Source organism: Oryx dammah, unplaced genomic scaffold, assembly GCF_014754425.2.
Source record: "Oryx dammah isolate SB20612 unplaced genomic scaffold, SCBI_Odam_1.1 HiC_scaffold_2, whole genome shotgun sequence".
NCBI lineage: Eukaryota > Metazoa > Chordata > Mammalia > Artiodactyla > Bovidae > Oryx > Oryx dammah.
The window spans coordinates 99,171,878-99,188,779 of NW_024070186.1; the positions used below are offsets into that span (position 1 = coordinate 99,171,878).

General features: G+C 36.7%; 1 protein-coding gene across 1 annotated transcript in view; it reads left to right on the forward strand.

Moving 5' to 3' along the window:
• Window positions 1-16,902, forward strand: part of ATG3 (autophagy related 3) — a 33,740-nt gene continuing 16,838 nt past the window's right edge. Inside the window, exons 1-4 of the mRNA XM_040224647.1 lie at window positions 1-567; window positions 3,437-3,478; window positions 7,320-7,369; window positions 10,231-10,301. Of these exons, the coding sequence (XP_040080581.1) occupies window positions 496-567; window positions 3,437-3,478; window positions 7,320-7,369; window positions 10,231-10,301 (235 nt within the window). The 5' untranslated portion in view covers window positions 1-495. The remainder of the gene's footprint in view (window positions 568-3,436; window positions 3,479-7,319; window positions 7,370-10,230; window positions 10,302-16,902) is intronic.

A 16,902-nucleotide genomic window follows, 5' to 3' on the forward strand; every position in this document is an offset into this window, starting at 1 on the left:
TCCGGAGGGAGGGGAGAAGCGACCCGATCCCGCCCCAGCGCGGCCTTTCTCGCGTCACGTGTCGGGAAGAGTCCTGTGTCACGTGAGGCCCAGGTGGCGGCTGAGCTACGGCGAGAGAGTGAGAGGAAAAAGGGGAAGCCGGAAGGGGCGCGAGTGAAGCTTGGTGAAGACAGCTCCCCAGAGGGCGAGGGGTGCGCGTGCGCCCGCTTCTCCCCGCCAACTCGGCCCCGTCGCCCTCCCTCGCGGCCGGGGGATAGCCGGGCCGGGCCTGTGGCGCGCTGCCGGGGGCGAGAGGAGCGCGCGCCCTGCCCTCGCGCGCCGCGCCGGCCGCCCCTCCCCCTCGTCCCGTCCGTCCCGTCGCGACCCGTCCCCTCGGGTGCCGCGGGCCGGGTGCTGAGGCGCGTCGGCGGCAGCGGGGACATTTTCTGACTCTCGTTCCTGCCCCTGCTGCCCTTTCCACTCCTTCGCGGGGCCGGCCGCCCCTCCGGCCCCAGGATGCAGAATGTGATTAACACGGTGAAGGGAAAGGCACTGGAAGTGGCTGAGTACCTGACCCCGGTCCTCAAGGTAAGCCGGCCGTGCGAGGGGCTGGCAGGCACACGCTTGGCTCTGCAGGGACCGAGGACCTGGCGCCGGGGTGTCACTGTGGTGTCCGGCGGGGCGCGGTGTAGCCAGCTGGTGAGGGTGGTACGCGGGAAAAGGTGCAGCCCCCTACCGCGGTGATTCTGTTTTCGGAGCGACGCTCTGTGCGTCTGTACTCTTGTCTACTCCCGTCGGAACTCAGCTCCTCTAGGTACCTTGGGTTGGAAGGTGGTCCGCAGCCAGCTGGGTTTGAGAACGTTAAATTTTAACATCGGAAATCTTTTGAACTTTTAAAAGGATTATTGCTTATCTTAAATCAGTGTTTGATACTGAAATGACATGTCACTTTCGGGGTTTGAAATAGTTGTGAATGAGGTCGCAGCTTTGTTAGACTTCAAAAGACACGGTGAAATTTGCAGCATTTTTTTTTCAGTACCACTGAACCCAGTTTACAGGCAAGGCCCCCCTTTTTCAGGTTTTAAAATAGCTGAAACTAGTTCATCTTGGACGTGAGCAGCCTGACCATTCTAAATACATAATTTTATTTTACATTGGCAATAACAGCGTTTTAAAAGTAAAAATTGTGACATATTACCTATTAAACCGGTGAGTGATTTCTTATTTTCAAAGATAAATTTCTCGAAGTGCATTCGAGTTTTTCTTTTATAACTCAGGGTAATTTTTTTGTTGTTATTGTAACTTTATTTTTCTTTTCTGAAAAGTGAGCAATGATGAAAAATAAATGAATAAGGATTTCTTGCTTAAGTGTTTTTTTCTGTAAGTTTTCAATTAAAATTTTACATTTCTTAGCGTGGGGATGAAATACCCTTGGAAATGGTTCCTCTTTATTCAAGTAGTTACTCTGGTATTTTAAAATTTTACTTTACTCCCTTTTCAGGACAATGGGAAATGTTAATCCTATGTTTCTAAACACTTATTTTTAAGAATTATTTAAAATTATACCTTGTTGGGCCAAGTTTAAAAAAAAATTTATAAATGAGAACTCCAACACTTGCTATGCCTATATTTGTTTAGTGTGAAGCCCATCCTAATTAAGATTATTCAGTCTATTGAAATCGAAAATGATTGACATTTAAATCAAGTGATTCTTATGCATATTATGCCATCTCTTCAGAAACATGTCTAACTAGGCATACAGCATTTAAATAATACATGCTTATTAAAATTGTTTAGTTTCAGGGAGAGAGGAGCAAGAGAAAAAGACCTCTTAATTATGAAAACTGCTATTTTATTGACTAGTTGTATTTAACAAAAGATTATGTTTTTAGGAAGCGTTCTGCTTGTTCACCAAACTGAAAAAATGTCTTAGCTTCTTAGTATGTAGTTTTAGTAATAAGGAAAAAAGAATTAATGACCCTCTTCTTGTTTTTCCCTGTGCAAACTTCCCTGTTTACAAAACTAATTCTTGTATTGATAGTTGCCTACTAGACATGGGAAGGCAAGGAGAAAAAAACTAAATTCCTGGGAAAGAAAGAATGATTTCTCTTAGGAAGTAAAAGTTAAGAAAAATCGTGGTTTGAAAGGCATATGTGTAGTGAAAGCCAAAGTCCTTACAGGGATCTTCAAGCCTATACTTGTTTTGTGGTTTTTGTTTAGTCGGAAAGTTGCTTCTGATGGTTTTTCGACCCCATGGCCTGTATGTAGCCCACCAGGCTCTTCTGTCTGTGGGATTTCCCAGGCAGGAATACTGGAGTGGGTTGCCATTTTCTACTACAGGCAGTCTTGCTGACCTAGGGATTGAACTGGAGTCTCCTGCATTGGCAGGCAGATTCTTTTAACACTGAGCTGCCAGGGACGCCTATACTGGTTTGATAAAGGGTCCTATCTCACCTACTACTGGTTTTTAAGCAAAACCTCTTGGTCACTTTTGCTTAAAAGCCAGTCTAACCTCTATATTATCTATCAAGAGCTCCCCCCCCCCCCCAAAAAAAAAACAAAAACAAGAACTCTCTTGCCTTGCGTTTTGCATTTGCTCTGAAATGCTCTTCCAACATTTGGCTGTTTCCTTTTCTTAAGGTCTCTACTGTACAGTCACCCAGCCCTGAAGTCTTTGTTCCCTCACCATCCCATTTGAAATAACCATCTCTCTCTTTCCACCCCCACTAGTATTCTCTCTGCCTTATTTTTCTTCCTGGTATTGATTACCATTTGGCTCTTCTCCCTGCACTAGAGTTTAAACTTCTTACGAAGACAAGGATGCATTTGGTCTATTTTATTCACTCTATGTCCCTATTAATCAAATAGTGCTTAGTATATATTATTTGGTATTTGTTGAATCAGTAATGTTCATAAATGGATCTTCATTTTTGTAGATTTCTACCATAAAATCTTATGTAAAACTTAAACTTTAGAAAAATTTGTTAAGTAACATCCTTGCTTTAGGGAGAGTATAGTGTATACTATCTTGATGGAGATGAGAATAATGGGAAAATATTAAATGGTTTAGGACTTCTAGATTGGGTTTCTAATATTACTCGATTTCAGTGAGACATTGAATTGTAAGATGTCTAAACATCTTAAGATATTTTTACTGTCTTGTAAAATAATGATATTTGGTCATTTTACAAAATTATTTTGATATTTAGTGTTTGTATAAACCTTTGAATGTTTTTCCAAAGAGCTTTGCTCTAATGTAGCATTGATCCCATTGTATTTTAATTATTTTCATGTCCGTTTCCTCTGCTACATAATCCTGAGGTCAGGTACCAGAGACAGATTCTTTTTTTGTCATTCCATTACCTAGATGGGTGGCAGGCAAATAGTTGCCCACAAATGTTTGTTCAATTGAAAATGAGAGAGAGTGTAATACTGTTATTCTTTTTACTCTCTTTAGGAATCAAAGTTTAAGGAAACAGGAGTTATCACCCCAGAAGAGGTGAGTATTGAAAATATTATAAAGCTGTTATATTCTACAGTTAGAGGAAACTGGGTGACTTTTTTGCTTTATAAGAAAACATCTTGAAATTTAATCTTGAGTAAAATTAGATCCTGTTGACTGTATTAGCAATCTTGTAAGGATTTCTACTTCCCATAAAAGAAAATGTAACTAACTTCCCTCCCAGTTTGTCACTTCTTATATTTTTCTATAGTTCCTCTTTATTTAAAAATGAGGGTGGGAGAAGAAATGGAAAAGACTCCTGTAGTCATTTATCCTTCAATCGTATTTGTATTATATTAAGCTGTGCATTGGATTCTGATATTTGTTGTGATTCTTTCTACCCCAGACATAAGTATTCATGGCTTTCCATTTAGAAACTTTGGTTTGATGCTTGGATATTAAGTTTTCTATCAGTATTCAGCTTACATATTTTATTGCTACATACTTAACACTGATTTTTTTCACCATTCTTTTCACTTGTTCTACTAGCCAAACAATATCTGCTTAATGCTAAAACTCATGGATCTTTTATAGAACAATTGTGTTTTATTGAACTTTTAACATAGAATTATGTTTTGAGGAATCATTTTGCTTGTTCATCAAGCCTATATAATAAAAGTTTTCCTTTTTCTTTAGATAATTTATTTTGTTGTCTTCAGAGAAATAAATTCTGGTCTAAAAATCCTTTTGGACTCCAGTTTAATGAGTAGTTACAGTTATATCACATTTATTTTTTATTGTTGATGAATGGCAAATAATTTAAGCTTCACCTTCAGCTCTCATTAAAAGTACCAGTCATTGACAATGGAACTTTAACTCACTGTTTTGAAAGAAACATTTTGAAATGAGCCATGTTACATGATCATGTTGTAAATTCCAAGACCTGAAGTCAAAGAATTAACTGATTTTTCAGTTTTCAATTGTGATGTAATCTCTTCAGTTCCAAATCCTTTTAAGTTCAAAGAATGGTGTGCTGAACCGACAGTTTTATCTAAAATTGTCTTTATTTTTAGGGAAGACACATAGCGGTACTGACAAAACCTGGAAAACTTGCCTTCTAGACCCATTTCTCTTATTTCTCCTATTCTGACTTGGACAAATCAAGCTATCTAGGCACAGGCCTCATGTTTCCTTATTTTAAGATGAGGAGTTTTGGCTTGACATTCTCTAAAGGACCTGCCTGCCTTAGATATCATAAGTTTAATACCTTGAATGCCAGGTAAAACTTAAGTTTTGAGCTTAAGGATAGTATTAATGTTCTTGCCAGGTATAATTTAGACATGAGTCTTAAAACTCACCATCTAAAATAAAGAGCAGAGATGAATGTATGCTGTTTTTCTTGTATTTTTCAGCTTTATCTCCTCTGTGTGAAAGTGACATTGATCAAAGTGACAGTGATGGATAGCTGGAGTTAGAGATGCAAGCCTGTGGTCATTGAATAGAATTAAGCTGTTTTAAAACAGCTACTAATCCTACAATGTACTTAGTTGTATCATGAAGTGAGTTATAAATTTCCCCCTTTTTAAACAAATGCACAGCAAAAACTAGCTCAGTTGGGTACCAACCACATAATCCTGGATTGAGAATAGAGCACAATTATAGGATTTAGTTTAGAATGAGCCTAGAGGAAGAAGATCAGAAGACATAAAATGCTTTGTTGTTGTTCAGTTGCTAAGTCGTGTCCGACTCTTTGTGACTCCATAAACTGCAGCATTCCAGGCTTCCCTGTCCTTTACTGTCTCCTAGAGTTTGCTCAAACTCATGTCCATTGAGTCAATGATGTTACCTAACCATCTCATTCTCTGCCGCCCCCTTCACTTCCTCCCTTCAATCTTTCCCAACATTGGGGTCTTTTTCAATGAGTCAGCTCTTTGCTCAGGTGGCCAGAGTACTGGAGTTTCAGCATCAGTCCTTCCAAAGAATATTCAGGATTGATTTCATTTAGGATTGACTGGTTTGATGGAATGCTATACTGATTTGATCTGTTCAGTTGTTTTCTCTTACTGTTTCTTGGCTTCTGTCTGTCAGCATTTAGCTGTCTTTTTGTTTTCATTGAGAGATGTGGAAGTATTGTTTTTAAAACAAGGGACAAGCATTAATATGGTACTTTTTGGACTAAAAATACTTCAATGTACAACATGTATATGGCTTAAGTAGAGTACTAGTAATAAAGAATAGCTTGAAGAATAAAGCTGTTTATCAGAATGTTAACATTAATTCCATCTTGTTAGAGTTATCCAGTGTTTAGTCACTAAGAGTAAGCAGTTCTGAGAATTCAGAAATTTGAATCTTTCATTTGAACATAGGAAGCACGTAATAAAAATAATGGCCACTGCTAATGAGAGCAAGAGATACCATATACTAAGTATCATTGCGATGCTATGTTTTATAGTTTTCTGTATCTTACAGTGTTTTTATTTTTTCAGTAGTGTCACCAGAGGTGCTAGTAAATAAATACCAGAGTCTTGTGACCTCAAAGCAATGCCATTAAAGAATTTAAAATTTTTTAATTCTTTGTTTTGCTTGCATTTTGTTAATACTTTTGTGTTAGTGATGAATTAATTCCTGATAACCACAGAGTTGTTAAGTAGCATCTGGTTGCAGGGACCCAAAATGTATAAAACTTGGGAAAGAAAGTATTGCTTTCATTTGGGTTTTTGTCTTTACCTAATCACTTTAAATAGTCAAGAAATTCTTTAAATAAAAGAATAAAAACATTTTGTAAAGTTGCTGTTGGGAGTATGTTGTTAAATCTTGTTAATCTGTCTTCTTAGAAGTTAACTCAGAATTCTTAAGAGTTTTACTCTCAAATTAAAATAGGATATCACATATATAAATACTTCTCTCAGAAAGGCATTAGAAGATTAAAGATAATGTAATTTTTTTGCTATGTAATAAACATATGAAAACTACATAATTTTAAGTTAGAGCTGTTGTGAAATAGAGTGGGGAAAGTGTGCGTATTGCTTGAGTCAGGACACTGCAGATATGCTTAACAGACTCATTTTCTGCTTTTAAGAATAAGCAGAATTTCTGTCTTGCAATTAAGATCAGTCCATGCTCACTTATAATGGAAATTTTCAGAAGGTTAAACTATTTCTTCCTAAATCTCTTTTGAATTTTTAAAGAAAAACAAAAACTTGTACAATATTCAGCCTGACCAGAAAGTCCCAAGATTTGTTAGGAGGATTCAATTTCTTAATTATCTTATTGTTTTCCAATTCAATCCAAAAGCTTCTAATTTTTCCCCATTGGTTGGCAGTATATTTCTCTCTTTTATTAATGATTGCTTTAACAGTGTGAAAAAGCTTTCAAAATTATGTTACTTAAATTTTTTTAAAAAATGAGGAAGAAAAACTGTACCCTATGAAGTAATAAACTATTCTTACATCATAGAACTGTGTTTATTTAGTAATTTTTTCAAAGATTTTCATTGAGTTTTCAACTGTTAGCAAGAATCTCTCTTCATTTTATTCATCCATAAAGTGGTTTTGGTGTTTTAGAATACTGCTATGTTACTTTTATTCATTTCATGATACTGTATGCTTTTGGCATTATCTCATCTAGTGATCAAAATTGAATAAAAAATTAGTAGCACTCAATATTTTCTCTACTAAAATCAATTTGGACTTTTTTGAGTGTTAAAATTTGTAGTTTTAATACATATTCAAAAATAAATTTTCAGGCTGTAGAGCAAGTTGGTGCTGTTTGCATTTTAATTGACTATTTTGTATCAAGATTACACAAGATGATCCCTTTGGTATTCTGCCACCTTACATTCAGTGATGTTAATTTTTCTTTTTCCCTTTTTTTCATATTTCTTCTAAATCTTGAATAGTTTGTGGCAGCTGGAGATCACTTGGTCCACCACTGTCCAACATGGCAATGGTAAGTACTCTTGATTGAGGAACACAAAGTTCATATAAGGTATGACTTCATGATTATGGCAAAACTAGAATAACCAGTTTAATTTTCCTCTTATAGATTGCTTGTTTAAATAGTTTCCCGGTATTACTCAGTGAAATAAAGAAAAATTGAATGTTACACCTGTTTTGTTCTGCTGTGCTAACACAAAAGATGGACATTTTTGAGATCAGTGCCTTCCTTTGCCAGTATTCCCTTTCTTTACAGTGTTTAAGTCAGTTCTTGTGGTAGGTCTTTAAAAAATATTTTCAAAAATTTAATAATTTTGATTAGCTTATTTTTCAGATTAAAAAGTATTGAATTTTTTATGACATAAATAGATACAGAATTTTTCAGAATGTCATGTTTCTTTACCATAAGAATTTCTCTGAGGTTCAAAAGTTTCTCCCCAATTTTAGGAATTTTAGCTCAAAAGTTGAGAGATTCATGATACCAAATAAAGGCTTGATTGGAAATCTACCTGTAGCAAACTTTTCTAATTTTTATTTTTCTCATTAACTTTTCTTTTCATTATAAAGTAATTTAAGCAGCTTAGCAGTTTTCATAATGTATCTTTAAAATATCTGAATAATAATAAATTTAGTTTCATTACTTTGAGAGCTTATGATAAAGCTACCTGGCAGTAGCTGAAAAAGTGATCCCAATACTGGCACATTATTTTATTTAGGCTAGAATTGTTTGGAATTATTATCTTGTTTGGATATGAGCGGTTCCACTTGTTACATCCTTTTTTTCCCAGTGACACTTTTTCAGTTGTAGTTGAAAGGTAGAGTTTTGATTGGGGAGCAGGGATTTTAGGATTAACAAGGTTCTAATTGATAATGTTTTCTAAAGAGCTTAAGTAAACTATTTAAAATCACAGTTGGAACTCTTTCATCTGTGGCCTATTCTGTTACCTTTAATTTTTATATTTTAACACATCCAAAATAGTTCTTCTCGAAAATTGTTTCCTGTGTACCAAAGAAAGTCTGAAATGTCAGGTTCATTTACTTTTATCTTGTCTTTCTTGTGTATATTTCTGTTCCATATTTTAAATTGAGTTCATATCATAGAAGCTCTCAGATTTAGACTTTTTCCCATCTTCTAAATTGTTAAAACTGTATTTAGCTACATTCTGATCTACAGTATATCAATATATATTTCAAGTCAAATAGGTGTATAACATTTAAAATAATAAGTCATTTTGTAGGAAAAGAACTAAAGGATTTTCTTCAATACATCTGTGATAGACAGACATTTTATTTATTCAGATTTGGTTGTTGTAGTCCTTAGTTGTCTAATTATATGATTTATAGTATTGTTTTAAGGGTTGATATCCATGGACAGAATCATCGTTTAGCAGATAGTATTTATAGTTCCCACTTCGTGAATTATGATGGTTGGAATAATTTTATTGTAACTTAGAACGCAGTTATATCACACTCCAGTGTTTATGCTTTTGACTGAACTCTTGGGGCTAGAGGAACAATTTTAAATCTGTGCTAGAAGCAGACCACTTCTGTGCTATATGTTCATGTTTACATGTGCCATCATAACTGTATTATATCATCTTCCCTCAGAACTTCAGGCATTACCATTTCATTGTTGAGTTTGACACTTTGGAATGGTCTAAAAAATCCTAGAAGCCTGACAGATGGTTTGGGGGCATTTCCTGGCTTTATCTTAGGCTCAAATCTATGATTTGAAGTTTAGATGGAAGCTTAAGGCAATAGAACTCCAAATCATTTATATTTGTGAGAGATACCACATGCCACCCCAGCTCTGACCAGTTCTAGTAAGAGTCAACTCAGAATAATCTTTGAAGAAATTTCTTAGTGAGATATTCCAGAGTAGACCCCCAAATCAGAGATGTTATACCTGGCTCTGACCCACAGAGGGTGCAGTATTCAAGAGCAGGAGCCCCAGAGTAACTTGACTTGCTCCTTGTTTATACCTTCTGGTTTTGTGACTGTGGGCAATGTGACTTCTTTAAGCTTTTGTTTAACGTATAAACTGGGGCTATTAATATTATTCATTAATTAGATTTCTGGGGATTATATGAAAATAATACATGTTGGAGTTCTAGATCCTGTACTTAATAGAAATAAAGTGAAAGTGTTAGTTGCTCAGTCCTGCTGGACTATTTGCAACCCCATGAACTGCAGCCCACCAGACTCCTCTGTCCATGGGGTTTTCCAGGCAAGGATGGTGGAGTGGGTTGCCATTTCATTCTCCAGGGGATCTTCCTACCCAGGAATCAAACCTGGGTCTTTTGCACTGCAAAAGACAAATTCTTTATCAACTGAGCTACCAGGAAGCACTCAATAAAAGGTTTTATTGTTTATTTCTGTCGTTATCATTCTCAGCATTATCATCTGGTGATTCAAAGCATCTTATCTCTGAGTGCCAGTTTTAATACAGCAGTATGAATGTGAATCTTGTCAACTACCTACTTTGTTATGCAATATCATGCAGCTATTTTTCTGCCTCCTCTTGGTCTTTCAATCAGCCCTACTTTAAAAATCTGGTTCAGATTATTTTTGTTTCAAGGAAGACATAATAGTTGTTTAATATAGTTCCATATTATTCTTTTTTTAATTTAATCTAAATTCTCTTGGTCTGTCTGCAGTCTCTTAGTACATTTCCCTTAAATACATTTCACTTATATTATTGCTATGCTGTTCATTGCCCCAACATATATCACTTTTTGGATCCTTCCCAAAGCAATCCTGAAATAGTTTTCTCAGGGGTGTGGGTTGTGTGGTGTTGAGATTAACATGTGATATATTCTGTTTTTGCCTTTTAAAATATTTTTTGTATTTTGGTGCTTTTCACTCTTTTTAAAGGGCTACAGGGGAAGAATTGAAAGTGAAGGCTTACCTACCATCAGGCAAACAATTTTTGGTCACCAAAAATGGTAAGAATTATGTTGCATATATATTTAAAAGAAAAAAAAAAAACCCTAGTACTTACTAAACTTTTTTTTACTTTTTTATTGAAGGAGAATTGCTTTACAGAATTTTGTTGTTTTCTGTTAAACCACAACATGAATCAGCCATAGGTATACATATATCCCCTCCCTTTTGAACCTCCCTCCCCATCCCACCCCTCTAGGTTGATACAGAGCCCCTGTTTCAGTTCCTGAGCCATACAGCAAATTCCCATTGGCTGTCTGTTTTACATATGGTAATATAAGTTTCCATGTTACTCTTTCCATACATCTCACCCTCTCCTCCCCTCTCCCCATGTCCATAAGTCTGTTCTCTATGTCTGTTTCTCCATTGTTGCCCTGTAAATAAATTCTTCAGAACAATTTTTCTAGATTCCGTATATGTGTGTTAGAATATGATATTTATTTTTCTCTTTCTGACTCACTGTACTCTGTATAATAGTTTCTAGGGTCATCTACCTCATCAGAACTGACTCAAATGCATTCCCTTTTATGGCTGAGTAATATTCCATTGTGTATATGTACCACAACTTTATCCATTCATCTGTCAATAGGCATCTAGGTTGCTTCCATGTTCTAGCTATTGTAAATAGTGCTGCAGCGAACAATGGAGTACATCGGTCTTTTTCAACCCTGGTTTCCTCAGTATATGCCTAGGAGTGGGATTGCTGGGTCATGGTGGTTTTATTCCTAGTTTTTTAAGGAATCTCCATACTGTCTTCCATAGTAGCTGTATCAGTTTACATTCTCACCAACAGTGCAAGAGCATTCCCTTTTCTCCACACCCTCTCCAGCATTTATTGTTTGTAGACTTTTTGATGATGGCCATTCTGACTGGTGTGAGGAGATAGCTCATTGTGGTTTTGTTTTGCTTTCTCTAATAATGAGTGATGTTCAGCATCTTTTCATGTGCTTGTTGGCCATCTGTATGTCTTCTTTGGAGAAACGTCTGTTTAGGTCTTTTTCCCACTTTTTGATTGGGTTCTTTGTTTTCATCAGCATCTTATAATTTTCTATGTACATTTCTTTTGTCTCCTTAGGTAAATTTATTCCTAAATATTTAATTCTTTTTGTTGCGATGGTGAATGGGATTGACTCCTTAATTTCTCCTTCTGATTTTTCATGCTGATATATAGAAATGCAAGTGATTTCTGTGTTATTGATTTCGTATCCTGCAACTTTGTTAAATTCACTGATAAGCTCTAGTAATTTTCTGATACTATCTTTAGGGTTTTCTATGTATAGTATAATGTCATCTGCAAACAGTGAGAGCTTTACTTCTTTTCTGATCAGGATTCCTTTTATTTCTTTTCCTTCTCTGACTGCTTTAGCTAGGAATTCCAGAACCATGTTGAATAGTAGTAATGCAAGTAGACACTTATCTCATTCCTAATCGTAGGGGGAATGCTTTCAGTTTCTCACCATTGAGCATAATGTTTGTTGTAGGCTTATCATATATGGCCTTTACTGTGTTGAGGTAGGTTCCTTCTGTGCCCATTTTTCGAAGAGTTTTAATCATAAATGGGTGCTGAATTTTGTCAAAGGCTTTTTCTGCATCTATTGAGATGATCATATAGTTTTTATTTTTCAGTTTGTTAATATGGTGTATCACATTGACTGATTTGTGTGTATTGAAGAATCCTTGCGTTCCTGGAATAAACCCAACTTGATCATGGTGTATGAGTTTTTCAGTGTGTTGCTGAATTGTTTGCTAAAATTTTGTTGAGGATTTTTGTATCTCTGTTCATCAGTGATATCGGCCTGTAGTTTTCTTTTTTCGTGTTGTCTTTGCCTGGTTTTGGGGTCAGGATGATGGTGGCCCTGTAGAGTGAGTTTGGAAATGTTCCTTCCTCTGCAATTTTTTGAGAGAGTTTTAGAAGGACAGGCATTAGCTCGTCTCTGAATGTTTGATAAAATTTTCCTGTGAAGCCGTCTGGTCCTGGGCTTTTGTCTTTTTGTGAGATTTTTTTATCACAGCTTCAATTTCAGTGCTTGCAATTGGGTTCATAATTTCTATTTCTTGCTGGTTCAGTCTTGGAAGATTGAACTTTTCTAAGAACCTGTTCATTTCTTCCAGGTTATCCATTTTATTGCCATATAGTTGTTCATAATAGTCTCTCATAATCCTTTATATTCCTGCATTGTCTACTGTAACTTCTCCTTTTTCATTTCTAACTTTGCTGATTTGATTCTTCTCTCTTTTGTTCTTGATGAGCCTGGCTAAAGGTTTGTCAGTTTTGTTTATCTTCTCAAAGAACCAGCTTTTAGTTTTATTAATCTTTACTGTTATTTCTTTCATTACTTTGTCATTTGTTGCTGCTGGGATCTTTATGATTTCTTTCCTTCTACTAATTTTGGGGGTTTTTTTGTTCTTTTGTTTTCAGTTGTTTTAGGTGTAAAGTTAGGTTGTCTGTTTTCCCTTTTGATTTCTGCAGGAACCTGTTGGTTATTTAGAAATGTGTTGTTTAATCTCCATGTGTTTGTGTTTCTTACACTTTTTTTCTTGTAATTGATATCTAGTTTCATAGCATTCTGGTCGGAGAAGATGCTTGATACGATTTCAGTTTTCTTGAATTTACTGAGGTGTGATTTGTGACCCAAGATGTGGTCTATCCTGGAGAATGTTCCACGTGCGCTTGAGAAGAAGGTATATTCTTCTGCGTTTGGATGGAATGTCTGAAGATATCAATGAGGTCCATCTCCTCTAATGTATCATTTAAGACTTGTGTTTCCTTATTAATTTTGTGTTTAATGATCTGTCTATTGATGTGAGTGGGGTGTTAAAGTCTACTACTATTACTGTGTTACTGTCAATTTCTCCTTTTATGTTTGTTAGTATTTGTCTTATGTATTGAGGTGCTCCTGTGTTGGGTGCATAGATTTTTACAATTGCTGTCTTCCCCTTGGATTGATCCCTTGATCATTATGTAGTGTCCTTCCTTATCTCTTTATTTTAATGTCTGTTTTATCTGATATGAGGATTGCTACTCCAGCTTTCTTTTACTTCCCATTTGCATGGAATATATTTTTCCATTCTCTCACTTTCAGTCTATATATGTCCCTTGGTAACTGAAGTGGGTTTCTTATAGACAGCCTGCATATGGGTCTTGTTTTTGTATCCATTCTGCCAGTCTGTGTCTTTTGGTTGGAGCATTTAATCCATTTACATTTAAAATAATTACTGATAGTATGTTCCTGTTACCATTTTCTTAATTGTTTGGGGTTGATCTTGTAGATCTTTTTTCTTCTCTTGTGTTCCTTGACTATATAAATCCATTTAACATTTGTTGTAAAGCTGGTTGTTGGTACTGAGTTCTCTTAACTTCTGCTTGTCTGAAAACTTTTTATTTCTCCATCAATTTTGAATGAGATCCTTGCCAGGTACAGTAATCTTGGTTGTAGATTTTCCCCTTTCATTACTTTAAATATATCCTGCCATTCCTTCTGGCCTGCAGTTTCTGCTGAAAGATCAGCTGTTAAACGTATGGGGTTTCCCTTGTATATTACTTGTTGCTTCTCCCTTGCTGCTTTCAATATTCTTTCTTTGTGTTTAGTCTTTGTTAGTTTGATTAGTATGTGTCTTGGCGTGTTTCTCCTTGGGTTTATCCTGTATGGGATTCTTTATGTCTCCTGGACTTGATTGACTATTTCCTTTTCCATGTTGGGAAAATTTTCAACTATAATTTCTTCAAAAATTTTCTCATACCCTTTCTTTTTCTCTTCTTCTGGGACCCCAGTAATTCGAATGTTCGTACATGTGATATGGTCCCAGTGGTCGCTGAGACTGTCCTCAATTCTTTTCATTCTTTCTATTTTATTTTGCCCTTCAAAAGTTATTTCCACCATTTTATCTTCCAGCTCACTGATTCATTCTTCTGCTTCAGATATTCTGCTATTGATTGCTTGTAGAGTATTTTCAATTTCAGTAATTGTGTTGTCTCTGTATGTTTCTTCTTTAATTCTAGGTCTTTGTTAGTTGATTCTTGCATTTTTTCCATTTTGTTTCCAAGGTTTTTGATCATCTTACTGTCATTATTCTGAATTCTTTTCCAGGTAGTTTGCCTATTTTCTCTTAATTTATTTGGACTTCTGTGTTTCTGGTTTGTTCCTTCATTTGTGTAGCATTTCTCTGCTGGTTTTTTTTTTTTTTTAACTTACTGTGTTTGAGGTCTCTCTTTCCCATGCTTCAAGGTTGAATTCCTTCTTCCTTTTGGTTTCTACCCTCTAAGGTTGGTCTAGTGGTTTGTGTAAGCTTCTTATAGGGTGAGATTTGTGCTGAATGTTTGTTATTCTTCTGATGTTCAAGGCTGAGTGAGGTGATAATCCTGTCTGCCGATGACTGTATTTTTGTTTTGTTTGTTTAGATGAGGCGTCCTGCACAGGGTACTACTGGTGGTTGGAGGTGATTTCCTTTGTGGGAGTTCTCACTATTTGATACTCCCTAGGGTTAGTTCTCTGGTGGTCTAGGGTCTTGGAGTCAGTGCTCCCACTCCAAAGGCTCAGGACTTGATCTCTGGCCAGGAACGAAGATTCCACAAGTGGTTTGTTAAGGCATTAAGTGAGATTAGAACAAATATCCAAAATGAGAAACCAAAGATGACCCCCTGACAAATGGCAATTATGAAATCAGGCAAATACTACTTTAAATAATGGTATATACACACATATATACACCCATGAGCAAAGTCCAAACAGTCCAACAAAATAAAGTACAATAGATTGACCCAGCGAACACGGGGAATCAAAGGTTATATTTACCAGTTAAGAACAACACTAACTAAAGTACAAACTGGAAAACAAAACTAAAGCAAGGTGCCAGTTGGGGAATAAAGCAATGAAAATAATAGTAACAAATATGTTGAGAGGAAAGAAAGAGTAGCTATGCAGTGTTAAATAGAGGTAGATGAAGACGATTTATATACATTGAAGATTAACTGCAAGGGGAAAAGAACAGTAGGAAAGGCAAACTAAGGAAGAAAAGTAGAAAAGTATAATAGGTTTAAGAAAATTATAATTATGAAATAAAAAATACAGAAGAAGAAAGAGAAAAGGAAGAAAAGGAAAACTCCGCAAAACTTCAAAGGCCCAATGTAGAGGCAGAGGTTTATAATGACTATTAAAAGTGTGACCGGATGTGCACATATACACCCAAAAGCAGATTCAAAACAGTCCAGCAAAAATAAAGTACAATAAGTTGACCTGGTGAACAAAGGGGACCAAAAATTATATCTACCAGAACAAAACTTTATAAAACACAAACTGGAAAACAAAACTACAGCCAGATGCCAATTAGGATAGAAAGCAATGAAAATAAAACTAACAAATGAAACTAAAGAAGGAAGAGAAAGAATAGATATGCAAAGTTAAATAGAGATAGATAAAGAAGATTTATATATTATTAAAGGTTAACTGCAAGGGGAAGAGCAAATGGAGGAATAAATGTAGAAAAATAATAATAGGTTTAAAAAATTAAAATTAAAAAAGAACTCCCCTAACTGCAAAAGCCCCATATAGAGGCACAGGTTTATAACAGCAATAAAAAATGTGACTGAGGGGAAAAAAAGCTCAAAAGCTTAGTTAGATTTCATAGTGCCAATAAAATTGACAACTACAATAGAGGGAGGGGAAAAAAAAATCCAGAAGAATCTACAGAACAAGTCAAAACATAAGAATAATAAATGTATTTCTTGAGTCACTGCTGTCAGAGTACTTTCACCTCACCTCCCTAGGATGCTCTCTAACACCGTGCTGATCTCTGGACCTGCTGTGAGGGCAGCTCAGATTCTAATCTGGTCCTTCTACGTGTTCTTGCCTCCATTGTCCACAGCTTTCAGAACTAGTGCGTTTTCTTTTTGTGGGAGCTCTCAATGACCTTTTTATATTCTGCAGACTCAAAATCTGCCTAGTTGATTGTGTGGATTTAATGTGCAGCTTGTACAGCTGGTAGGAGGGTTTTGGGTCTTTTCCTTTAGTGACACTGCCCCTGGGTTTCAATTATGGTTTTATTTCCACCTCTGGATATGGGTTGTCCACTGGGGTTTGCTCCTGAAGGCTGCCCTGGAGGACCTGGGTTTGCCTCTGTGAGGGTCAGGTGTGGAGGTGGTGCAGCTGCTTGAGTTGCAGGGGTTCTGGCAGCACCAGATACTCAGAGGAGTTGGGGGCTCAGGCAGCAGGAAATATAGTGCTCTAGAAGGGTTTGGCAAATAGTATTGGCCAATATTGAAGAAGGAAATGGCATCCCACTCCAGTATTCTTGCTGGAGAATCGCAGGGACAGAGGAGCCTGGTGGGCTGTCATCTATGGGGTCGCACAAAGTCGGACATGACTGAAGCGACTTAGCAGCAGCAAGCAACATAGGCAAATATGTTCCAGTATTCTTGCCTGGAGAACTCCTATGCCTGACAGAGAAGGCTGGCAGGCCACAGTCCACGGGGTCGCAGAGAGTTCGACACAACCTAAGAGACCCTGTGTGCATAGACACAGACTTTTTTTGCCTGTGGCAGCTCTACCCCAGTGAGAGTTGAGCATGAAGGTAGCGCAGCTGCTTGGCTTGCGGGTACCCTCGCGG